The 27,538-nt window shown below is 42.4% G+C and overlaps 1 protein-coding gene across 1 annotated transcript in view; it reads right to left on the bottom strand.

Annotated features, from left to right (window-relative positions):
- The window catches only part of LOC124863604 (carbonic anhydrase-related protein 10-like), a 299,030-nt gene that overhangs the window by 40,041 nt on the left and 231,451 nt on the right, over positions 1-27,538 (bottom strand). The window contains exons 4-6 of the mRNA XM_047358056.1: positions 20,763-20,948; positions 10,774-10,869; positions 10,225-10,297 (exon numbers count right to left, since the gene is read on the bottom strand). Of these exons, the coding sequence (XP_047214012.1) occupies positions 10,225-10,297; positions 10,774-10,869; positions 20,763-20,948 (355 nt within the window). The remainder of the gene's footprint in view (positions 1-10,224; positions 10,298-10,773; positions 10,870-20,762; positions 20,949-27,538) is intronic.

Genomic DNA, 27,538 nt, shown 5'->3' with positions numbered 1-27,538 from the left:
CAGGAAGAACCTAAAAATACTACCATGAAGCCAAAAAGTATCTTCGTAAAGAAATACTATCTCCCCGATGGATCACATTTTCATCATAAACCGTTGTAAGAAAATGAGACGTGTAACCTATTTCTTTCATTCAATAAAATATTTATTGATTATATTTTCATGTCTAGCATCATGCTCTACTTCACACACACACTGATAAACATTTTAATTTGAATTTAAGCAGAAATTAAATTCAGAAAAAAAAAAAAAGAAAACAAAATAGACAATTTAAATTCCATAACAATCCTGAAACATCTCCTAGGAGCATGCACTGTGAGTGCAAAATGCAGAACTCTGATTAGTGACACATTTCTGGTATTTTTTTTACAAAGTTAGATACCATTAAATCATTCTTAAACACATCTCCGGTGTATTTAGATAATACTTGCTGCATTGATAGACCGCATGCTCTATGACAGAGGTAATAAATACAATGTTGACCACACTCTGTGGACAGAGTCTTTTGAAGCTGGTTATTGTGATATAATATTTTTGAGGATCTGTCTTTTAAAAATGTTACGGTGCTTGACGGGTAGAAATCAAAATTCGGAGGGAACCCATAAGAGTCAAAAAAGCTGGCTTCGCCATTCTTTTCCAGAGCCAGTTCCAACCAGTGTTCTCCCGGCATGTGTGAAGGATGTGTGTTCACTATAAAGTATGCGGGTCCTGTGAATGGGTCAGCGAGCAGCGGCAGCTGGTCGCATGCCCATACACCGTAAAGCAAATCTCCCAGCAGATGATGCAGTAGATCCTCCATTTCATGATTATTCATGTCTGATTAGATTAATAATAATCCACCATCACACGCCTCTTTGAATCAATCTCTAAAATAGAGTCATAACAAGCGTAGATGATTAGCGTGGTTGTATGAGGCAATGGTGGCCTAAATCGCATTTCCAATCTTAAATTCCCACTGGAAAGTAGAGATAGAGCATCTGTGTCCTCACCCGGGTTAAGATTAAATGCGAATAGAGAGTATCCTTGATTAAATTCCTGACGTGTTATACTCAGCGGAAGATCTTTTAGATGTCGTCCTGTAGGCGTAAACAAGTTGTAATACTCTCTCACTGAATTGCCTTAAAATTGGGTTGGAAGGCCTTAGCAGGAATTTGTCTACCATCCTTGCATAAGACTAAATATTCCATATCAAAATGATTAAAGTCAAACGGATTGAGATCGCATGTTCCTGTAAAAGTGTCATGATCCAGTAATGCAATCACCACATACTTAGGAAAGACGCCTAAGGAAAGATTCTCTTGGTTGCACACCCTTGAATTTTCAGGGATGGAATATGTTTTTACATTCACACGTGAAAGTGGATACAGAGCATTTGCCTTCAATAAAGCTGAAGCGTGCCCCAGTCGTACAGCTGGAGAGACGGTAACTTTTTTGATGAAAAGAGATGCTTCTAATATCCTGAGTTTGAAAGTAGAGTCTCTTGCTATCATGAGACAAAAAGAATCATTGGCTCTTGTAAGGTTAATTTTGAGGTCAACAGAGTTTAAAAGAAGTCTCTCGCAGAAAAATATGTCTGCATGCAAGGGTCCTAGAAGATGTACCTCCCTGGAATTTTCCGTAAAGCCTGCTCTGCTGTTAAGACCTTGGTTAGGGCCGTTAGTTGTAACAATAGAGTTCAGAGCCGCTGCAGGGTCTTTGAAAAACAGACCAGAGCTAAACTGGCTTTTTAAAGAATACTCAGAAAAGTTTAACAATGTCTCAATCATGGCTCTATATGAATGTGTGGTGCTGGATTGTGAAATCAATCGATCTCCGAGAGTGACATCACACACTGAAAATGGTGTTTAACGGGTAGTTGATGAACCTTACAGGTGCATCATGCGGCAGGTTTGTTCCATCCTCGTTAGTAATTTTCACTCTGAGATGCAACAGCGTATCGTTGAGATCCAGATACGTTTCTCCGTCTCCCGGAATGAAAAACTCTATCGGGCCTCCATCGGTGATTGCTGATAAAGGCTGGATCTCGGTGTAAATTTTATCTTAAATCGATAGCTGCGTCATCGGGGCAGAAAATAAGTCCAACTCTGCCAGCGTGCACTCTGATGATTTGTTATGTAAAAGAGCCATTATTTAAATATATCAAAACTTGCAGAAGACTTCCTTCCTCTTCGTTTGTCAGCTCCAATTGATCTTCTTTTTTGTGTTTGTCGTTGTTTTTTAACTGTCCTTAAACGATTACCAGGGGGTCTTGTTCTGGGTCTTTTGGATAAAACCATAATTCCTGAACCTTCTTGACCATCGGTGTGTGTAGAACCTCTCATTTTACTCACGGCTCTACCTATAACATCTGAAGCAATATTTGATTCAGGTGTTTTAAGATGGGGTTTTGCAATAGCAAATCCTTTTTTAACCAGAGGGGATACGAAGCGGAATAATTTTGAAAATAATGATCCAATTCCGCGTCCGTACATGACCGGGGCCCCATAAAACCCTGGCAGATTACTGCCTGATTGACTTACATAGTAATTTACAAAGCGATTTGGATCACGTCTCAGACTTAGCTGTGCCATGTTCTTTTTTACTTGCTTGGTGCAGTGTTGAAGGACCAGGGGAATATGAATGATAACCAATCAGTCTTAGAGGTTATATATATCTCTGTTTATACAAATAAAATTTATCTCAGGCTACGATATCACCGGTTTGAAGTGTAGTCTTATGATGGTCTTTCCATAGACGAAATTTACAGGAACATTTTGATCCGATTTAATTTCTATATGGATATTTTCAATATGTCTTCTGGAAACTGGAAGGTAGTGGGCGGGGTTAAACCTCAGAGTAACCATATCACTGAATTTGCCTTGTACTTTGATGGTCCTCAGTAAAGGTGCAAAAGCGTTGCCTACTATTTGCAGGCTGACCACGTCGCTGTAGCAGTATAGGTGATAGAAACCAACCTTTATATCCGCCGGAAAAGGAGCCAGTGTTGGTTCAGCTACATGAATACATTCCCCTGGTTTCACACCCAGCATATAAATGTAGGGACCCACAGCCATGGATTTCAACATTAAACTCCGGTACGGACTTTTCTGGAACTTTCAAAATTAAGTGCATTAACCTTCTTCCGGCACAGCCAGGAAACGGGATATCTCCGGACTTCCTGTGATGTCACTACCCAAATAAAAGCACAGCTGTTGCTACATCCGGTCTCTTTCCACACGGCTTTCGAGAGGGATCGGTCAGGAGAGGCCCAGCGCGCTGATGTCTTTTGCAGGCAAAAAGAAATAAACTCTTCAAACTGGACCCAAGAGTGTCATAAGATCACGCGATCATATGCCCAAGTATGAGTGAAGCACTGTTTGGGTACCCGGTGATTTCATTCATAAAGAGGGGAAGTTAACGTATAAGCATTGCATACTTTCTCTCCGAGGCCTGCCAAGACTGTGTCGCAGAGAAATCCCGAGTAGAGAAGCTGTTTCTACAAGCCGAGTCTGAAGGAAGGTCAACGGCCCGCACCGCCGTGTTTACGGTAATGCACAGCTGGTTGACGGACAGAGCGGGCCGCCCAGCTACAGCTCCGGAGCTAACCCTTTTGTTTACAGAGCGAACGCACCTTCAACCCCAAGGTTAGCTGAAAGCTAACCGCTTGTTGACTGTGGACATTTCTTCAAGCTTCGCCCCTTTCCTCACCATGGTTCATGAGGTTAGGTGTTTTGGGCAGAGACAGATTTAGGATGAAATGATCTAAACGTTTTTCATTTTATGAAGTTTGTTTGTGTGAAACTCGGCTATCTTAGTGCTAGCAGGCTATCTGCAGCACACGTGCCGGTTTGTGTTCTTTGTATGTTTTAAGGTTAAGATAAACTTTATTTAAAGGGTGATTTTAAACAGAACATTGATCATAACGCGCCGTCCGCGCTTATGCATTTTAACCCTTATATTAACCCTGGTATTTTAAAGGTATGTGTTTGTTTCTGGTGCTAAGTTATCCGCTTCTTTGTTAGCTCAACTGCTAACCGGTAAGAACACGTGCTTGCTACTAAAGAGTGTTTAACAGAAAGGTTGTTAGTTTTCAAGCTAGTAAATAATAGTCTCTAAACATCATTTACTAGATTTGATAACTAAGTAAACACCATTAAGCCCCATTTCTCCAGAAAGATTTGGGTCTTTTCCAAAATACTCCCTTAATAATATTTCTTCAAATATTATTTCAATAAATAAAGGCAGCTAATTAGACATGAGACATTGAGAAATGGTCATCCAGAAGATTGGTTTTATTCAGCAGATCATTCTTTAAAATATTATTTCATTAAAATAATATTTTATCTGAACTTGCATTGTGAAGGGTTGTCTAAATGTTGCTGATTATTTCCTAAGTTGATTCCAAAACTAACTTAACTTCACTTCCAGATTCTTCAAGATAATCCCTGGTTCTCAAACATAAACATTGCATGGTAATGTTGCATCACTCTTTTGGTCATAATTTCCAATCATCTTTAATCAATTTGTTTATATTATGCCCATTAATCTTCCCTATTCTTTAATTCTGATTGGTAGTTTAGTTGGATTGTTTTAGCATAGTAAAGAGTTTGTTGATTGAAATATGTTTGACTTTGAGTTGACTTATTTTTGTTAATAAATTCCTGTATTTTAAGAAATTGTGTGAATTCATTTCACATATGTGCAGAGTTTATGCTGTTCAATAATGTCAGAGCTCGTCTCACACCTTTCTATTTTGTCCTAATAACATCGCCTTACTGGGTTGGTATTCACAGGATGACCCATAACAGACCGAAATATTATTTGATAAAATATTAAAATATTAATATTAGATAATATTCTCAGATTAATAATCACAACATAAGCTAGAGTACTGAAGAAGCGTATTTCATACTGACCGCTTGCTTGAAATGCAAATCTCTTTTGAACTTTGCTGACTTTAATGTGGATACCTGAGTTCATTTTTTTGAAAAACATTTCTATCTCTGTCTTGAGTTGAATAACGCTGTTATAGTAGCCACCACTGATCCTTTGCATATGGATCTCCACATCACCAACCTTCCTCCATTCAAAGTAGGCTACATTATTCGGTAAATTATACCATGTATGGGGATATGAAATCTCTGCTAATGCAACCAACCATTGGCCTTCTAAATCAACATGTTGAGCTAAATATACACGGAAACTTGAACTGGTACTATTTTTAAAAACTTCCTTGCTAGCATTAGAGGGAAGGGTAACGTAAAAACCGCCATCCTCTGCTTTGCTGTCCATGATGCTGTATGAATCGTTAGGTTTTAGCACACACCTATTTTATACTTTTCGTAGTTCATCAAACCTGATCCAATTGTTGAATTTCTCAGGCCAGTTTTTCCAGCGTACAAAAACCTGTTTGACAACCTTGATGGTGCGTCGATTTAATATTTTCTCCACTTGATACATCATGTCCTTAAATATTTTTACTTTTTGAAGTTCCTCTGTGTAAAAAGATCCCTCGATAGGTTCTCAATCCAAATCTTTGAGTTTGTATACAGGAGGAGATCGGGGTATCCGCTCATACTCTGTAAACACTTCAACTGTAAAACTCCGTTTGTATTATTTGTCAAACACTCCATGTACCTTGGATATTCTGACAAGATCCCACCTGTTTAAACATTGTCACTGAGGCCCTGCAATATCTGTTGGAGGTAACACCGTACAGATTCTGAAACACTTGAAAGGCATTCTCTGAGGTCACTTCCATTGGGCTCATCTTAATGCTGGTGTGGTAGGTATGGTTGTAGCTTCTAGCTAAATTTTGCAGGACGTCAATGTACCGCCAGGTGTTGTTAGCAGTAAAATATCTCCACATCCTTGTTTTTAACGTACAGTTAAACCTCTCAACCACAGAGGCTTTTGCTTCACGTGTTGTGGCAAAATGTTTAATACCGTGTTTCTCTATTAGAAGCTTAAATTTCTTGTTAAAAAATTCTTTACCTGCATCAGTCTGAAGTTTTTTTGGGACCTGACTTTCTTTAAAAATTGATTCAAAAGCTTTTAGCACCTCTGCAGCAGTTTTCCTCTTCAAAACACGTACATACACCCTCTTTTAAAAGATGTCAATGACTGTTAATAAATAATTGTAACCGTCATTTTCTTTGGCCAGCGCTTGCATGTCACAGAGATCGGCTTGGAACTGTCTCAATGGTCTGGTGACAAAAACTGTGTTTCTCGGGGACTTTATTCTTGCAGGTTTATATAGAGTATAGGTATCTTCTCCCGATAAAAAATCTTTAACTTTTTCAACCGCTACCTTCTCCCCCGTTTCATCTTGCAAAACCCTCCTCAACCTATCTATACCCCCTAAATTTCCTGGATTTGATGGGTTGTAATATACATTTTTCATGATCCTTCTTTCAGACATCCCAGTCTTATGATCACTCTGACGACTACTTGTTAAATAATGGAGAAAGAAAACACCTGAGGGTATATTTATACTTCTTTTTTATTTTTACCCATATTTAATAGAGAAACAGAAAAAAAACCACATTCAGATAATAAAGATCAATTCAAACATTGCAATCCTTAAAAAAAACAAAACTGTTATATATGTATACCAGTAGAAAGCCAAGAGAGAATACAGAAAAGACAAAACAAGTCATCAAACATCTGAGATCGGATCGTAGCACTCTGAAACAGAGTTAAGCTGCTTGAGGCAGTCATTACCGCTCATCTTCTCGTACATATCAGTGATTGCACTATGGAAGCCTTGCACTGATTTCAGTTCATATAAAACAGTCTCTGCAATCATTTTCACTCTGAAGTCATCTGCTTGTATGCGTCGAAGTGTCAGACGTTTCTGAATAGCAGGGAGGAGCTTGGGGTTTATGAGTCATTGCACGATGCGTTGAAAGTTGATCTGGTAATACTCCTCCTCCAATATCTCCAGGCACTGATGCTGTCGTTGGCTCGGGTGGTTCGTTATGCACCCTTAACAGGTTTCTTTGACATAGTTCAAACAGGTTATGTTGAATAAAAGAAGTATCGCTGTTTTCACCGTATTGATGAGAGCGGTTGAGATCCAGCCGTCAATTTCATCACCCTGATTACTCTCCTCCTCCTCTGGTGAAGGCTGAGGGGCAGGTATGGGGTCTGGAGTTTGTGGGGAGGGTGAGTAGCTGATGGTTGCCTCGTCCTCCACGATCACCCTCTTGTCTTCAGGTTGGATATCTGTGTGTACAGACTCAGCCACGCATAGCGGTGAATAGAGGTCGGGAGAAAGCGGATGATACGATCTGAGGTTGTATCCTGTAGGGGTGCCTGGACTGAATAGGGACTCAAAGAGCTGCGACGATGAGGTGGCTGGTGAGTAGGGGTCTGGAAAAGGTGGATGATACGGCCCGGTGTTGAAGCTTTCATCAAGATCAGGAGAGAAGACGGTCTCTTCTTGCTAGTTGTAGAGGTCCCAGTATGGTGTTTTCCCGTATGCTCCATACATTCTCAAGGTCTGCCGCCCGTCGTTGTGAAGAAGAAGAGTCTGTGAGCTCGCAGTTAGACCCTGATATATAGCGCAGGAAGGTGGGAGGGTCCTCAAGAAGGGGAGTGGGTCCTCAAAAGAGGGTGGGTCCTGAAAAGAGGGTGGGCTTTAGATCCACCACAGGGAACGTCAGCATTCTTTTCACTGACATAACATCAATCCAGCAGCGTGAGTTTCGGAAAAGGTTGGAAAGACCCTGTCCAATTTCATTCATCTTCTCAACCCAAGCATCATACGGTAGAGCCAGCACTGTCTTGAATACACCACAGTTCTGATTGAATTCCTCCAACACAAACAAATCTGAGGGGGTCGTCTGGTTATTCTTGCGTTTGCTTGCCTGAAAAGACCAGCGGCCATTTGCTGTGGTTTTTGACCCCCACACTGCACTAATGAGAGGTTCTCTCGCAGCTATTTCAACATCGGAAGGACACATTCTCATCCTTTTTGCTGGTCGAGGAGAGCTTTCATCTTCATCCTCCCTCTCGTACACTGAGACTGATTCAGGGTTATCGTTAAGGTGTGGGATTGCCGGCCGTAATACAGCCCAGTCGTTGTGGGTGAGAGTACACAGAGCCAATGATCCATTAAATACCTCGTCTTGATCCAATTGATACAGGCAGAGCTCTCCTATTTCGTACATGAAAATATACCCCCAGCTACCACTCAGGCCATATGGTTCCAAAGACCACTCTTCCAGCAGAGTGTCGAATGGAGGCCTTTGTACCTTGCATAGGTAATATGTTGATTTCTTCGGGGCATCCATTTCACGGCGCGTATGCCTGTAGACGGTTACTGGGGTTTCACACAGAAGAGACGTACATCTTAGCTGACCTGAGGCCTGTTTTTCATCCATTGTTGTTGGTGAAGTTGGATCATCTGCAGAGTATGTTACGATGGGAATTCCGATAGGTATCTCAAATGAGGAAATACATGATGTAGATGGTTGCTCATCATCTCGGCACGCCTTGCTTTTCTCCCCGGTTTGATGAAAAACTCTCTTAACTCTAACCATTGGTCAACGAGTGTTCTTTTCCAGCAAATGCTGCAAGTAAATTGTTGCGTTTTCTGCTAGTATTTACAACAAACACCGAAGAACGGCCCTCTGTTTTTTTAATTCGTTGATTCTAGATTCGCCCCCTAATGACGACAACCGATCAGCGTGCATGGTTACACCCCTTGGTCACACCCCCCGAGTCACCTCAGCAACAGCTCAGACGCGTTAATTCAATAAACAGGGGATCTGAATTGTCAGAGGCAATGCCCGAGACTTTGGGCCAGGAAGGACCACAGTCCTCTTAATTACTTTGAGTACAGTCGGTGTGAAGACATTGTCTGAGACAATACACAAGAAACAGCTGCGGATGTCTGAGGTCTGATCACCTATTCAATAAACAGTGGATGTGTATTGTCAGAGACAATGCTTGACACTTTGGGCCAGGAAGGAGCACGGTTGTCTTAATTACTTTGACTACAGTCAGTGTGAAGACTTTGTCTGAGACAATACACAAGAAACAGCTACGGATGTCTGCCTTAATTCAATAAACATTGACATGTCTGAGGACTTTATAACTTTTATTTTTTATTTTTTCAGTTTCTTGTGACATTTAACATAGACCACACCTACAGGATACAACCTCTGGCTCCCATGTGGGATGAGGAGAAAACTGTTTTCTCTAAATCCTCAATAACTATTGCTCTAAGATGAAAAAAGAAAAGCTTAAGGTAACTAAAATTATCATCCATTTTACCTAATGGAGTCTCTCATGATTCCAAACAAAGTCTTTTAGCTGTATAATCCATTTCTAATTTGGAAACAGCATACTGGGCACTCAAAAAACTTTAGATAATGTTTGGCTTACTTTTTAACTATTTTTTCAGTTCATTTGTTTATCTGTTTTCAGATCATCTCTGCTGGTGCAGATTAGATTACTCAAACAATTGAGCAGAGGATGAAAGGTTCTGTATCTACTTTTCGTCTTTCTTGTTTTTTAGATGTAAAAACATCCATCTAAATAACCCCTGCGTTAAAACAAAATTAATTTACAATTCTGTCAGGTTCTCTCTTTTTATCAGAATTTTGTGTGACATGCCTGCATTAACCTGAGTGACCTTTAAAGTGGAGAAACTACATGTTTTTTGATTTTTTGATGTAAAAACATCTAAAAACATACAATTAGAAATATTCGCTTCCTTGTGATGAACACATCCGCTTAATGACGATATTCAGTTACGCCACCGGAAGTCCCACCACCGGAAGTCCCGCCCTAAGATGTCCCGCAACCGGAAGTCCTGCCCACCTGTCAAAATGTTCACACCTCGTTTGATTGAAGGATGTACATTTAGTCTCTGATGGCAGATGCTGCTGCTAATGTTGGTACAGTCATTAGATTTAGGGGGTAATTACTTGGTCACTTAGGGCCAACGTGGTTTGAATAGATTTGTTCACTTAATAAATTAAATCAACATTTGAAAATTGCATTTTGTATTTCCCCAAGTTATCTTTGTCTAATATTAACATTGGTTTAAAGATATGAAACATTTAAGTGTGAAAAAAGCAAAAAGAGAAGAAATATGTGAGGGGCAAACACTTTTTCACATGCTGCACCATCCTCAAACAAGTGGAAAGGATCAATGCAGACAAACCCCCACAAAGATCCCAGCCACATTAGCTTGTCCAGGTTGTATGTATGTGGCGGAAACAATCAGTGTCTTACATTTGTAGTTAATTCGGGTGATGGTATCTCTGTTGAGCATACGATTGAGGAAGGCATTGGAATTTTCTGAGAGCTGAAATGGCACAAAGAAGCATGAAATATTAATGAGAAAGCATGTTGCAATTAAGACACAAAACATTATTTTCTTTGTGTTTCCATTTAGACAATTGCTGTCTATAATTCACAAATGACATATTGTTTTAAACGTGTTATTCAGTAAAAGAACTGAGTAGAACAAGTGAAGGTCTTCTGCAGATATCTTTCCTTTGTATGCTGTTATCAGCCAACACCGTAATGTAATCTTCTACAGTTATACTTTAGTCATTTATGGTGATTTCAGTCTCTGGTGGTTATATTTTCACTTCCAGAGTTTTATAATTGTGATGTCCTACATGGTATTCATTGATGCATTGCCATGCTGGATTCTCATTATCTTTCTGGTCATGTCACACACGGTCAGGCCAGTTTATTGCAGGAATTTAGTCTGACTGGAGAATTGATAGTTTCTTCATTCTTTTGCCATGCAAGCTCTGAAGGGGACAATCAAACCTTAATGAAGATGGATACCACAGCAATGCCGTGAGGGCTCTTAGCTGCCTCACTGTAGTTGGCATACAGATCTTGATTATAATGGATCAACTGGACCTGAAAGAAAACACAAAGAGAAGCAGAGCTACTATATATGACTTAAACATCATCATTGAAAGCAGAACTGATACAGAACAATCTGATCTGGTTTATTCAATTCAAAAATACTTTATTAATCCCAAAGGGAAATTAAATGTTGTTATAGCTCATATTATGAAGGTTTCCTCAAAGAGCCATTGTAGATGCTGATGGCTGTGGGCAGGAAGGATCTCCTGTAGCGCTCCGTCTTACAGCAGATTTGAAGAAGCCTCTGACTGAAGACACTCTGTTGTTGTAGGACAGTCTCATGAAGAGGATGCTCAGGGTTCTCCATAATGTTCTTCATTTTATGAAGAATCCGTCTTTCCACAATGATCTCCAGAGGTTCCAGAGGAGTCCCCAGAACAGAGCCAGCCTTTTTTATCAGCTTGTTGAGCTTTTTTAAGTCCCTGGCTCTGATGATTATATCATGATTTTGAGGACCCAGTTTTTTATTCTGTTCAGGATACCTTTTTTACATTGTTAGCAATGAAGTAATGCCTCACATAACCATTAGATATTCCAGCATTTACAGTTTTTGAAATAAGTTTTTCAAATAAGTGCGATAGTACACAGTTTTTGTGTTCAGCCTAACAGGTAAATGCTGCATTCATCCTGCAACCTGACAAATTCCCCACTGCATCCATTTGAGTGTTGGCACAATTTGGAGATGTGTGCCCTTCTCCACAGGTGGGAGTTGTACAGCACATACCATTTCCAATCAGAAAGAGGCCTGTACAATGCAGGGGACAGAAGTTTCTGACTCAGACTCTCTTTCTTGAGTTGTCAGCTGACACACAGGGATGATGTATATACATGAACCAAAACATTGAAGGTGTTGGACAGTGTTTGCTTATAGTTGCAGTTTTGCCAGGTTGAGGTCAGGACCAGTGAAGTACAAAATTCATTCATCCATGTCTTTAGGGACCTTGCTTTGAGCTCTGGTGCACAAGCACGTTGAAACTGGAAGGGGTCATGCCCTAACAGTTTCTACAAAGTCCAAAGCCTAAAATTGTCCAAACTTTCTTGGTATACCGAAGTATTAAGAGTTCTTTTCACTGGAACTTTGGGGCTGAGACCAACTCCAACTCATCCAATGGGTTGCCAGACAGAGAGACATAATTCATCACTCCAGAGAACATGTCTCCACTGCTAGTCTGGTGGTGTGCTATGCACCACCATATCCAAAGCTTTAGTCCAAAACTTTACACTTCACTTTACGCAGCACCCACAGCACTTAAACTAATCTGAACGCCACATCAGGTTTAGAGGTCTGCAGTTATTGACTCTGCAGACTCTGAAGTAAGTTTGTGACAGTAAGTTTGCATGTACAAAACCACACGCAAACTTCTACCATTTGCATCTGCAAAGCTGATCTACAACCCAGGTGCTAATCGGATAGCATGTGTAAAATCCGCAGAATGGTGGCACAAGCTTTTTAGCGTGTGTGCCTTCATGAATACGCAAAAAATATGATTATGACCCAAACGCTCATATTTATGGGGATAGGCAAATATAATCCCTTATAACCCACAATGCGATTTATCAAACCTGAAACGGATTGCGGGTGCTGTTTCTGCGTCTAGATTTAGCACGTTTGAAAGGCAGGTACTAACTCTCACTTTGGCCAGAAGGAGGCATAGGTAGAATGACAGACGACAGAGAAAGAGATTCATCTGCACATGTGTCAACAGATTTGGGTTGTGAAAAATAAAATTTATAAAAATAGATGAGAATAGAGGATTGTACGTGAGCTCTGATTTGGAGCCAATCACAAACAGAAGCCATGACATTTCTCCTATGATCAAACTCCTTGCAATCCATTTTCTTCGGGTTTGGATCATTCCAGCGCTGTCTTCGCTGTTTATACAGTAAAAATGATGTTGTGTCACCAAACAACAATTGAAACAATCAAACACGTTGTATATTAAATAACATATTGGCAAAATATTGGTAAAATATTGGCAAAACAAACAAAATGAATTCAGTCCAATCATTGGAAAATAATTTATTTTTGTGTACATAAACGTTAGATTCCAGTTCTTTGCAGGACAGTAATGTGATATTAGCAAATCTATAACATACAGATCCTACAACAAACTTTATTTATGTTGCTAATAATACATTCAGGCTTATGATAAATTCCAAACTCTTCAAACACAGTCTCAAAAATAAAAGTTCAAGAGAGGTACACCTCTAATAAATTATTATTGTTAATATTGATTAGTTATTTGGCGCACCACTTTGGACACAGTAATGCCTGTGCAATAGCCCGTAATCCAATATTTTGAGTAAAGGCGAAGCAGAATATAGTCTTTACCTCACTGTGTCCATGTGGACCCCAAACATAAAGCATCTACGCGAAGAACAACTTCAAACTAAGTCTTCTGCAAGTGCAATAACGCACTCAGAGGGGCCCAGTGCAAATGAACAGAGAGGGGAAATAATCTTGTCAGGGCAGAGGCTACGATGACAAACCTGCTGCTGTTAATAGTGACGAGAAATAACGAACTGTAACAGTCCAGAAAAGCAGGAACAGAATAGAACAGAAGGAAAATATTAGCAACTGGACCATTCATAATAAGGCACAACAACCATTGTATGTTTCAGGCACCAGAGCTTTTTTCTCTTTTCTTCTAGTTTTGCTTAGGGCAGTAGCAGCCAGGCAGTTGCGCACACAATTTTCCTAATTTAAAAAGGGCGGTCCGCACCTCTTTAGGACATCTTATCCATTGCAGGCTCAATCTTTGAAGATCGCACGCAACATTCCCACTTATTGTACGTGCAATCTTTTTTTTTGCACTAGCAAAATTAGGGTCACCTATTTGGAATCTTTGAAGACCAGGGTCTAAGTATCTCAGCACCTGCTGACCCAGCTCTGTGTTGTACTTGGCCTACCTCTTCAGTGTAATTTGCAGTTTTACAATTGCTTCAATTGTTATTTAGTAGTGAGAAGATTTTACTACTGGACTTTTGCACAGATGGCATCCTATCATGTGATGCTGGAATTCACTGACAACTAAGAGCAATCCATTCTTTCACAACTGTTTGTATAAGCAGTCTACACGCCAAGGTGCTGGAGTTTACATAGTTGTGGCCATGGAACTGATTAGAACAACTTAATGCAATGGTCTGGATGGTTGAGAATGCTTTCAGAATCAGAATCAGAATCAGAAAAGCTTTATTGCCAAGTACGTTTTTGGACATACAAGGAATTTGTTTTGGCGTAGTCGGTGCAATACAGTACAAATTAAACAGTACAAACATATCTACAATATAATATAAATATAAGTGCACAGTTTTAAGTGAGTGAGAGTAAATATAGAGCAGTATAAGATGCAAGAGCAATACAACAGTGCAGATGATCATTGTGCAAGTAAAGCAGTGCAAGTAAGCAGGAGTCCAAGCTGAGCGTTAATGTAACGCATAGAGTTACAGGTTACAGGTGTCCTGTCAGCAAAAAAAGGGGGGGTGTGGGTGAAAGGGAGAGTGTCAGTGTGGTTTCCGGGCTTTGTTAACCAGGCTGGTGGCAGATGGGAAAAAACTGTTCTTGTGGCGTGAGGTTTTGGTCCGGATGGACCGCAGCCTCCTGCCAGAGGGGAGAGTCTCAAAGAGTCTGTGACCGGGGTGGGAGGGATCAGCCAGAATCTTCCCTGCCCGCTTCAGGGTCCTGGAGGTGTACAGTTCCTGGAGCGACAGTAGACTGCAGCCAATCACCTTCTCAGCAGACCGAATGACACGCTGCAGCCTGCCCTTATCCTTGGCTGTAGCAGCGGCGTACCAGATGGTGATGGAGGAGGTGAGGATGGACTCAATGATGGCTGTGTAGAAGTGCACCATCATAGTCTTTGGCAGGTTGAATTTCTTCAGCTGCCGCAGGAAGAACATCCTCTGCTGGGCTTTCTTGATGAGGGAGCTGATGTTTGGCTCCCACTTGAGATCCTGGGAGATGATGGTTCCCAGGAAGCGGAAAGATTCCACAGTGTCAATTGTGGAGTCACAGAGGGTGATGGGGGCAGGTGGGGCTGGGTTCTGCCTGAAGTTCACAACCATCTCCACTGTCTTTAGAGCGTTGAGCTCAAGGCTGTTCTGGCTGCACCAGTCCAACAGATGGTCCACCTCCCATCTGTATGCGGACTCGTCACCATCAGAGATGAGTCCGATCAGGGTGGTGTCGTCCGCAAACTTCAGAAGCTTGACAGACTGGTGACTGGAGGTGCAGCTGTTGGTGTACAGGGAGAAGAGCAGAGGAGAGAGAACACAGCCTTGGGGGGAACCGGTGCTGATGGTCAGGGAGTCAGAGACGTGCTTCCCCAGCCTCACGCGCTGCTTCCTGTCAGACAGGAAGTCAGTGATCCACCTGCAGGTGGAGTCGGGTACACTCAGCTGGGAGAGCTTCTCCTGTAGCAGAACTGGGACGATGGTGTTGAAGGCAGAGCTGAAATCCACAAACAGGATCCTGGCATAGGTTCCTGTGGAGTCCAGGTGCCGGAGGATGAAGTGAAGGGCTAGGTTGACTGCATCATCTACAGACCTGTTGGCTCTGTAGGCAAACTGCAGGGGGTCAAGGAGGGGGTCGGTGATGTCTTTTAGGTGTGAGAGCACAAGGCGCTCAAAGGACTTCATCACCACAGAGGTCAGGGCGACGGGTCTGAAGTCATTAAGCCCTGTGGTCCTTGGCTTCTTGGGAACAGGGACGATGGTGGAGGACTTGAAGCAGGCTGGCACATGACATGTCTCCAGTGAGGTGTTAAAAATGTCTGTGAAGACTGGAGACAGCTGATCAGCGCAGTGCTTCAGGCTGGCTGGTGAGACAGAATCCGGACCAGCAGCTTTCCGGGGGTTCTGTCTCCTGAAGAGTTTGTTGACGTCCCTCTCCTGGATGGAAAGAGCCGTCCTCGGCGTGGGTAGGGGGCTGGTGGGGGGGAACTTCAGGGTGGGGGTTGGAGGTGCCAAGGCCCCTCTTGAGGTTGGGGAGGTGGGGGTGGTGGATTGTGGCTGCAGCTGTTGGGGGGCGTCGTGGGAGATGGTTGCAGGACTGTCCCTTTGTCTTTCAAAGCGGCAGTAGAACTCGTTCAGGTCGTTGGCGAGGCGTCGGTCGTTGATGGAGTGGGGGGCTTTCGGCTTGTAGTTGGTGATTTGCTTGAGCCCTTTCCAGACAGACGCAGAGTCGTTGGCTGAGAACTGGTTTTGGAGCTTCTCAGAGTACAGTCGTTTGGCCTCTTTCACTGCCTTGCCAAACTTGTACTTGGCCTCTCTGTATATGTCTTTGTCCCCACTCCTGAAGGCCTCTTCCTTATCCAGTCTTAACCTTCTGAGTTTAGCTGTGAACCAGGGTTTGTCGTTGTTGTAACTCACCCTGGTGCATGATGGTACACAGCTGTCCTCACAGAAGCTGATGTAGGAAGTCACAGCCTCTGTGTACTCGTCCAGACTGTTGGTAGTAGTCCTGAACACATCCCAGTCTGTACAGCCTAAACACGCCTGGAGATTCTCCACAGCCTCACTGCTCCACTTCCTTGTCGTCCTCACAACAGGTTTGCAGAGCTTAAGTTTCTGCCTGTATGCAGGAATCAGGTGGACCATGATGTGGTCGGATTGGCCCAGTGCAGCACGTGGGACGGCGTGATAAGCGTCTCTGATGGTGGTGTAACAGTGATCCAGAATGTTGTCCTCTCTGGTCGGACATTTTATAAACTGTCTGTATTTGGGGAGTTCGTGGGTCAGATTACCTTTGTTAAAGTCACCAGCGACGATTACTAAGGAGTCCGGTTGGTCCGTTCCACACTCAGTATCTGGTCGGCGAGCATGCGCTGTGCGACCTGCACGTTAGCTTGCGGCGGGATGTAAACACCGACCAGGATGAACGAAGCGAACTCACGGGGGGAATAGAAAGGCTTACAGTTTATGATGAAGGCTTCCAGGTCTGGAGAACAGTGCTGCTGAATCACTGTCACATCGTTGCACCAACCACTGTTGAGGTAAAAACAGATTCCTCCACCTTTCGCTTTGCCGGAGAGTTCCGTGTCTCTGTCCGCTCTGTAGAGCTGGAATCCTGCCAGCTGCAGCGCAGAGTCCGGTATTAATCCACACAGCCACGTCTCCGTGAAGCACAAAACTGCCGATGAATAAAAGTCCCTGTTTTTCCCCAACAACAGTTGTAGTTCCTCCATTTTGTTGGGAAGTGAGCGCACGTTAGAGAGAAATATTCCAGGTAACGGTGTTCGTAGTCCACGCTGGCGAAGACGTACCAGCACCCCAGCCCGTTTCCCTCTCTTCCGGCGTTTCACCGCGTGAACAAAGGTGAGCGCACCTTTGACCAGAATGTCCAAATATTCCAGAGCAGTAGGCAGAAAAGTTGGAAATAACTCATCTGGTGTAGTAGCCCTGATGTTCATGAGTTCTTCTCTGGTGAGAGAGCTCCGGGTACCATCACAGAAGACCGTTTTAAAGCAAAAAACAAAACAAAACAATGCGCACCAACACGCCGAGGCGACCATCTGCGGCGCCATCTTGTTGTCAGCAGCATATATTGTGATTCTAGAGTTTAGGATAACCAAAAACTAAAAATCTGTTACAATGAAGAAAATATTATCAGCCTGTACCACACCCAGGTACATGCATGTATGGCATAGATATTTTGCATTGGCTTCATGTCTAAACAAACCTCAATGTGTCTTAGGGCTTGATCTTCAAAAGGTTTGCATGTACAAAATCACGTGCAAACTGGGTTGCATGCACAAAATGATCTGCAAACCAAGTGCAAAACAAATTGCGTGTGTAAAATCTTCAGAAGAGCGGGCACAAATCTTTTCGCGTTTTTTTTCCTTCATGAATATGCAAAACATAACATAATGACCCAAACACACCAACTTATAGGAGGAGGATATGCAAACGTAATTCCTTACTACCCGCAATGTGATTTATCAAACCATAAACGGATTGCGGGGGCTGTTTTTATTTCTAGATTTAGCACATTTAAAATGCAGGTACTAACTAGGACGCAAAAATGTCTGCTGTCACTGTGTCCTTAGAATGACAGATAAAGAAAGAGAGATCATTCCATACATGTGTCAACAGATTGTCATCTTCTGCTTCATCTGGGACCAGGTCGCCGGGGGTGGCAGTCTCAGCAGAGACACCCAGACTTCCCTCGATCTCCATTCTCCCCTCACTTGTGAACAAGACCCCAAGATACTTGAACCCCTTCACTTGAGGCAGGAACTCCCTTCCAACCTGACGAGGACAAGCCACTCTTTTCCGGTCAAGAACCATGGCCTCAGACTTGGAGACCTGATCTTCATCCCATCCTCTTCACACTCGGCTGCGAACCGCCCCAGTGCATGCTGTAGGTCTTGGCAAGAGGGGGCCAGCAGGACCACGTCATCTGCAAAAGGAAGAGACGAAATCCACTAGTCCCCAAACCAGACCCCCTCCGGCCCTTGCCTGCACCTATAAAAGTTATGAACAGGACCGGTGACAAAGGGCAGCCCTGCCAGAGTCCAACATGCACTGGGAACAGGTCCAACTTAGTGCCGGCAATGCGGACAAAACTCCTGCCCCACTGGATGGCCCCTAATAAAGGGCCCCCGTCTCTGTACTCCTGGAGCACCTTGCACAGGGCACCATGAGGGACACAGTCAAATGCCTTCTCCACGTCCACAAAACACATGTGGACTGGTTGGGCAAACTTCCATGAACCCTCTAGTACCCTGCAGAGGGTGTAGAGCTGGTCCAGTGTTCCATGGCCGGGATAAAAACCACACTGCTCCTCTTGAAGCTGAGGTTCGACTATCGGCTGGACTCTCCTCTCCAATACCCTGGCATAGGCCTTACCAGGGAGGCTGAGGAGTGTGATCCCCCTAGAGTTGGAACACACCCTCCGGTCACCTTCTTATGAAGGGGGACCACAGATGCACTGTCCCCAACCGCCACTCAATGTTGTGTCAACCATAATAGCCCCACAACATCCAGAGACTTGAGGTAAACAGCGAGGATCTCACCTAACCATGAAGCCCTGTCACCGTTGAGCTTTTAAACCACCTTGGTGACTTCAGCCTGGCTGATGAAAGAATCCAACCCCGAGTCCCCATCCTCTGATTCCACCAGGGAATGCCTGATGGCAGGATTGAAGAGATCCTCAAAGTACTCCTTCCACTGCCCGATAATGTCCCCAGTCGAGGTCAGCAGCTCCCCACCCCCACTGTAAACAGTGTTGGCAAAGCACTGCTTCCCCCTCCTGAGGCGTTTGCCAGAATTGCTTCGAGGCCAACCTGTAGTCCTTCTCCATGGCCTCACTGAACTACTCCGAGGCCAGAGTTTTTGTCTCTGCCACAGCCCGGGCTGCAGCACGATTGGCCTCACGGTACCTGTCAGCTGCCTCAGGAGTCCCACAAGCCAACCGCAGCCGATAGGACACCTTCTTCAGCCTGTCAGCATTCCTTACTGCCAGTGTCCACCACCGGGTTCGGGGATTGCCACGGCGACAGACACCGCAAACCTTACAGCCACAGCTATGGGCGGCAGCATTGACAATCGACACGGAGAACCTGGTGCACTCGGACTCCAACCTCCCCTGGAAGCTGGTCAATGCTCTCCTGGAGGTGGGGGTTGAATACATCCCTGGCCGAGGACGCTGCCAGACATTCCCAGCAGACCCTTACTATACACTTAGGCCTCCCAAGTCTGTCCAGCTTTCTCCTCATCCACTGGATCCAATTCACCTCCAGGTGGCGATCAGTGGACAGCTCAGCCCCTCTCTGCACCCAAGTGTCCAAAACATTCGGCCGAAGGTCTGAAGACACGACAACAAAGTCGATTATTGACCTTTGGCCTTGGGTGTCCTGGTGCCAAGGGCACTGAACACCCTTATGCTTGAACATGGTGTTCAATCCATGACTAGCACAGAAGTCCAATAATTAAAATCCACTCGGATTCAGATCGGGGAGGCCATTCCTCCCAATCACGCCTCTCCAGGTGTCACTGTCATTTCCCATGTGGGGTTCAAGTCCTCCGGCAGAATAACGGAGTCACCGGGAGGGGCACTATGCAGCACCTTCGACAGGGATGCCAAGAAGGTCGGGTACTCCACACTACCGCTCAGCCCATAGGCCAAAACAACAGTCAGACACCTGTCCCCAACCCGAATGCGCAAGGATGCGACCCTCTCATCCACCGAGGTAAACCGCAACATGAGACAGTTGAGCTGGGGGGCAACAAGCAAATCTTTATTCTGAGATTATTCTGTACATGTGTCAACATATTTGAATTGTCAAAAATTAAAATTATAAAAAGTAGATGAGAATAGAGGATTCTATGTAGCATTATCTAAGGTCTGATGTGATGTATTATATTTGATTTTTATGTACCAAATTACATCCAAATCGGACCATATTTTTAGGGTACTTTGCTGTTTTTTGTCAGTGAGTGATGTTTGAATAAGACTGTGAAGTTTCTACTGAACTGCAATGAGAAAAGGAATTAGAGATGTCTCTTTGCACAGTTTGATTTACAAAAAAAGTATTGAAGTATTGGACTGCAGCATGTGCAAACGAAAAAGTTCAAGCAAACTGGACAGTGCCCCAGACATGACAGAAACAGGGAACATTAGTTTCTCCACTTTTAACCAAGTTGCATTTTCCTGTAAAATGGAGTACAGGGTAGAACCCCTAATCCATCATAAAGGGAAAAAAACTTGCAACAAGCGGAAAAAGTACACTTTGAGAAGTGTTTAAGAATAGTTTACCTTATAGGTGATGTATGACATCATTCTGTTTATGTCTAGTAATCATGTAATCATACAACTCATTGATTAGAAATAATGACAGTCTTTCTTCTACCTGTGTGATCATTGCTCAGGATTTATGCCTCACCTCTCCAGGAAAGCCTTGGCCATTTAGGAGGTGTTCTGAACCAAGAGCATCTTCACTCCCAAAGTGAAGGCGGACCTCCTCCAATCGGTAGCTGTAACCCAGGGGGCCCCCAGAGATGTTTACCAGATGTGTTTTGTCTGGCCGCAGAGACACATGCTTTCCTGTGTTGTACATGGTGCCGCCCATCTAAAAATAGGGAAGACAATGGATTATATTAGATCTGCCAACATTAGATGAGCCTTCCAGATTTTTTTTACTGTTGTAGGGCAGAAAGCCAATATAATGAAAGAGAATTATGAACATATCAAAATAAAATTAGCATTTCAGTTGCTTATAAATGATCTACAGTGACTGTCCACTGTCTCTACATGCATGCTCAGTATGAGGGATTGCTGCAAAGTCAACGCCAGTGACTGTCCACTGTCTCTACATGCTCATCCAGGAGGAGTGAATGCTGCAAGTCACTGACTGGATGCAATCTGCTGGGTTTCCTTAGACAGAAAAAACTTTTTAAGTTATTTGAATGAATAACTAACTCTGACTGCACTGTTCAATGGTTAGGATTAATTGGAAAGTATGTACCTGACTGTTGTGAAGTGCCTTGAGACAACATGTGTTGTGAATTGGCGCTATATAAATAAAACTGAATTGAAAAATTTAATTATAACAAGGCTCGTTAACCATTAATTTTGGCTGAAAGTAGTAGTCATAGTGACCAGAAGATTCCCCATGTTTTAAAAACTTTAAAAACACGCCGACACAGATACATGCACAAACTGAACTGTCATTTCTGGGGTGTAAAATGTAATTTAAAAGATTTCAGGCTAATGCTCTACATATGGCAGCTGTTTGCTGAAGCACCTTCACCCATGGGTCAACCTAAGGCTGTTGGGAGACTTCCAGTAAGTGGACGCTGGCGAGTTTTGCTGTCGCTACCCACTGGTAACTTTTAAGTATTTATAGATTAAATGGACTCAGCAATCTTCTAAATTGAGAGCTATTTTATAATCCACAATTTATCCTTTACCTCATGTCTCTGTGTGCTAACGAGGTTACATACAAGACTACCTGCTTCTTTTTCCACTCAACTCTGCGACCCTACCCAGCTGCAGCTGTCAACAATGTGGGCTGCATCGCTTGATTACTTGATCTGGTCTGCAATAGTTTGGATTCTCGTGGTGCTCTTTCTCCAACCTGGGTCAGGTCTTCTTTAGTACTGCATGGCTGAGCTCCTTTGGACCTGGTGCTTCCTGACTGAGCCTCAACCCTTGCCGAACGACACGGTCAAATCCTTCTGGGCCTGTCTCTGTGCCTGCTTTTACCTCTGTTGAGTGCATAGTGTGTAAACTCCCTGGACCCACCCGTACCACCATTGTTGCTATCTATCACTCCCCTAAGCCATGCAATGACTTTTTAAATGAGCTTGCTCATATGCTGATTCACATTTTCTCTCTCTTAATGTTAAATTAGTGTGGGATTTCAACATACATCTGAACAATGATAATCACCAGATACTTTTTATCATGTCTGGAAAATTTTGGATTTGATCAATTCATTAACTTTCTCACACACATAAAAGCTCATACTCTGGATTTCATCTCTTGCTCTGGCCCCAGCCCCTCCAGCTGTTCAGCAGAGGAAATTCACATGATCATTTCCTCCTTTTCATTTAGCATTTCCCCCTTCTTTCCGTGTTTCATTCTTGGCTTTCTGTCTGCATTCAGTTCATTCAGCTTAAGTCTTTTATTTCCTATCCATCCCCTGTCACAACCAGTGTGCCCAGGAGCTCTGTTCTGGTACCCCTACTTTTGTGTTTTACCTTCTTCCCATGGCAACATCTTCTGGAAATTTAACATACATTTTTACTGTTATGCAGATAACACCCAGCTCTATTTATCTAGTAAGCCAAATTATATAGTCCCACCCTCTGCCCTCACACCCTGCCTATCTGAAATAAAATCTTGGTTCACCTCTAACTTCCTAAAACGAAAAAGTGACAAAACTGAGATCCTCCTTGCAGGAACCCACTGTTTCTTGCATCTTTGGAGACGTGGGTTAAACTTTTGTTGGAAGATTTGTACATAAATTATCATTGCTTAGTTTAAAAAGGTTCTTTTATGGAGGACCGATCCTGACAAAATTTAAATAAAAGCAGAAATATATATATTTTATTTTTCCTTTTCCTTAGACATGTGTTTGTTCTTTTTACATTTCCTCGTCTTGTCTTTTTCCTTTACCGTATGCATTTCTCCTTCATTATGCAAATGAGGAGGGCTGCCTTCTTCTCTCCAGCTCCTCTACTATTGGTCAATAAACAGGAAGGCCATGTGCAGGCCGAGGGTGTGTCCCAATTCAGGAGCTGGATCCTTCCAAGTCCGTATTTGTGGGCCAATTATGTCACAGCGCCGGACGGAAGGTCTGTCAAATGCGGCCGACAAATGTGTCCTTCTTTTGCCCGATTTGAAAGATGCGTTGTGAGTATCCTTCGAGATCTATCTTTTCCCATGATTCATTGCAGGTCGAAGCAGTTTGGTCAAGCAAGGGCAGCCATGACGGACCACAGTGGCAAAAGCTGTGAGTAAAAGAATTACACTTTCTGTGATACAAATGAACTTTTACAATGTTTTTAGTGCGGGAATATAACTGTGTAGACATGAAAAATCTCCTTGATTTATCAAAACTTTCGCTTAATTTCAAACGTGCTCCGATGTGTTCGGAGATTTTCGATCCGATAGTAACTGCCGCCTTGCCTCGCCAGCAAGCTAGCCCCGGAGAGATCTGACCGGACTATCAGCACTGAGCTCCTGCTGCCAGTCATCACAGTGAACATTAAACACAAGTGAAGGAGCGTTCACACCGAACGCGGATTCTGCGAATATTTCGCCTCATTTGTGTGCTTTTGCCCGCATTCCGCGTGAACTCCGCGTTGGCATTTGGCAACAAGTGGCAACGCTTCGCCACATCATCAAATAGGAGGAGCTTCCATCTGCTGCTTGCTGGTTTCAACTGAACATGGTGGACATCGATTTCATGGATAATTACTGTGTTTTACCTGTGGAGACCCGAAAAACGCCGCCGACGTCAACGTCCCTGGGTTCACCAGATTCTTCAAGGACGGGAACAGTTCGGAGAGTATCACCACCTACTCCAGGAGCTGTGTCTGGATGACGGTCGATTTCAGTGGTACTTCCGTCTATCCAGGACCCAGTTCTAAGATCTGCTGTCCCGCGTTGGGAGACGAATCGGCCTCCGGGACAACAACTACCGGCGCTGTATGCCCGCTGCTGAACGCCTGTCCATCTGTCTTCAGTGAGTAAACAAATCTCAGCTCAGTAAAAAAAAAACAGCCGATTTTTAATGTCCACGTCTCCTAAATATAAGATATTTGTGCCTAAACATAACCAGGCCAGGTCCTTTCTGTACTTGTCTCGGTAAAAGTAATTAGTTGAGTCATACAACTCTGGCTTGCCGCACACCGCCACTATGATCTGGTCCTCCATCTTCACTGACAACTGCTTCTTCTCCGCTGCTGTCTTTCACCCTATGTCACAGCCACATCCAGTCCCTGATTGGTTGACGCAACGCGAATTTAGGAAAAAGTTCAGATTTTTCAACTCGTTCATCGCTCTTGCTCCGCTTCCGCTTCGCTTGGCGCGCCTTCCGCGCCGTGTCTTTCGTCTCCTTTGCACCGCGCCGCTCCGCTCCTGAACGCGCCTCTACATAGGGATAACATGTAAATTGGCCGCTCCTATCGCAGAATCCACGTTCGGTGTGAACGCACTATAACAGTTTGTGTTAGTATTATTTTAATGTATTGTGTCATTTGTTCATGTAAGTCGATTTGACATTACAGGTGATATTAGGGTTAACCTGAATAAATGGACAATTTTATGTAATCCTACCGTATCGCTGGAGAGTGTGATTGAGAATAAATAAGCTTTTAAATATTCATTTTTGATGAAGAAATATGCTATATGTGTTTTTAAAAGTATATTTATAATTCAGCTAGCATTATAATTCGTGATTCCAGGTACAGCTGAAGAGAAATACACTTTCAAATGTATATATATATATATATATTATGGCATGCCGTTCAGGAAATTATTTATATTTATATTCAAAAATCTGAATATATGGAATGAACCTTGAATATATGGAATGAAAGTCTGAATATATTGAATGAACCTTGAATATATGGAATGAAAGTCTGAATATATTGAATGAAAGTCTGAATATATTGAATGAGTCTTGAATATATGGAATGAAAGTCTGAATATATTGAATGAATCTTGAATATATGGAATGAAAGTCTGAATATATTGAATGAGTCTTGAATATATGGAATGAAAGTCTGAATATATTGAATGAGTCTTGAATATATGGAATGAAAGTCTGAATATATTGAATGAGTCTTGAATATATGGAATGAAAGTCTGAATATATTGAATGAATCTTGAATATATGGAATGAAAGTCTGAATATATTGAATGAAAGTCTGAATATATTGAATGAAAGTCTGAATATATTGAATGAATCTTGAATATATGGAATGAAAGTCTGAATATATTGAATGAATCTTGAATATATGGAATGAAAGTCTGAATATATTGAATGAAAGTCTGAATATATTGAATGAATCTTGAATATATTGAATGAAAGTCTGAATATATTGAATGAATCTTGAATATATGGAATGAAAGTCTGAATATATTGAATGAAAGTCTGAATATATTGAATGAATCTTGAATATATGGAATGAAAGTCTGAATATATTGAATTAATCTTGAATATATGGAATGAAAGTCTGAATATATTGAATGAAAGTCTGAATATATTGAATGAAAGTCTGAATATATTGAATGAATCTTGAATATATGGAATGAAAGTCTGAATATATTAAATGAATCTTGAATATATGGAATGAAAGTCTGAATATATTGAATGAAAGTCTGAATATATTGAATGAAAGTCTGAATATATTGAATGAAAGTCTGAATATATTGAATGAATCTTGAATATATGGAATGAAAGTCTGAATATATTGAATGAATCTTGAATATATGGAATGAAAGTCTGAATATATTGAATGAATCTTGAATATATGGAATGAAAGTCTGAATATATTGAATGAAAGTCTGAATATATTGAATGAAAGTCTGAATATATTGAATGAATCTTGAATATATGGAATGAAAGTCTGAATATATTGAATGAATCTTGAATATATGGAATGAAAGTCGGACTGCCCTCGAGGACTTATGGGTAATGTGGTTCAAAACATGCATAGTTGTCTGTAGGTGTGTTTTCGCGTGCTTTTAACACTTCATCGCAGTGGCTCAAGCACTGTTCCAACTCTTAAGTATGCATCAAACGAAGTACTCTAAAAGAACCCATAGATATTCTTATTTCATCCATTTTATTGAGGATCCATCCTTCTGCGGACTTGGGCAAGCATCATATCCCACAATACATTGCACCACCAATAGTCGTAAACAGAGGAGGCAAGTGTGGACACTTAGCATTTTCATACTTTTCTGAATTTGTCGCAAAAACTTTCGAGATGTTTTAAGCATAGAAGTATAACTAAAATCTTTATGTGACCAGTCGGTTCATCAACAATGGGCGACCTTTGAAATATGTTCTGGGGTTTTGGGAGCGGCACAGCTTAGTTCACAAGCCGGTCAGCCTGCGAAGTTAAGCTAAGCTAAACTAAGCGGAATGGGATCTCACCTCTAACCCCTGCCTTATCTCGGATAGGCACGCTGTCATTTCTTGCTACCTGATTTCTGTTTGTGGCCGCTGAAAGTGAGATAGTACGCATTTTTAGGTATAAGGCGAATAACTGCAAGTACCAAATTATAAAATGTATGATTTTCTTCCTAATTGTTTAATACTTTTACTCAGTTTACATATTTCATTTGTGTCACATTATCCTCCCAACATTTTTGGCATCTTCACCCTCATGTCTTGACATCGTCTTCTCCCCTTCTTCCTCATGTTCTTCATTTAATTATTTGCTGATGTTTTGACATCCAAGATATCAATTCCCTGTACTTGCTGACTATCTGTAATTCCAATAAAGTTTTTACTAAATACATTTTTCCTTCATTTGTGCTATATATGTGAAATGAGCTTACTAGATGGTAATAAAAGAAAAATTAGTGTGTTCATAAGTGTTTAGTAGTGCCAAGTGCAGTGTGCGGGATTTGGTTGGCATTACATTTTTGCTTTGTATTATGTTAGCCTTGCAGCAAGAAGGTCCTGGGTACGATTTCAGCCTGGGGTCTTTCTACATGGAGTTTGCATGTTCTCCCCGTGCATGCGTGGGTTCTTTCCGGGTACTCCGGCTTCCTCCCACAGTCCAAACACATGACTGTTAGGTTAATTTGTCTCTCTAATTTCTCCTTAGGTGTGTGTGTTCATGGTTGTTTGTTTGTCCTGTCTCTCTGTTGCCCTGCGGTGGACTGGTGACCTGTCCAGGGTGTACCCTGCCTCTTGCCCGATGACTGCTGGAGATAGGCAACAGTAGACCCTCGCGACCCCAAAAAGATAAACGGAATGGATGGATGGATGGATAAATGGATGGAACCACTTAAGATCAAAGGATTGAGGTCCAAACTCTGCTTGTGGACATCTTAAGGCAGTTTAGAAAATTATTACATTTAATTATTTCTCCTGACAGGTTTGTCAATTGATTTTATCCAGAACGAGTGTTCTGCAAACTCACTTATCTGATTGTAGAGACTGAATTTGATTATTTTGCTTTTGTCTACAAA

This window comes from Girardinichthys multiradiatus, chromosome X, assembly GCF_021462225.1.
Source record: "Girardinichthys multiradiatus isolate DD_20200921_A chromosome X, DD_fGirMul_XY1, whole genome shotgun sequence".
In the NCBI taxonomy this organism is placed as follows: Eukaryota; Metazoa; Chordata; class Actinopteri; order Cyprinodontiformes; family Goodeidae; genus Girardinichthys; species Girardinichthys multiradiatus.
Note: the sequence above shows the minus strand (reverse complement) of the source record. Positions and strands in the feature narration are given on the sequence as shown.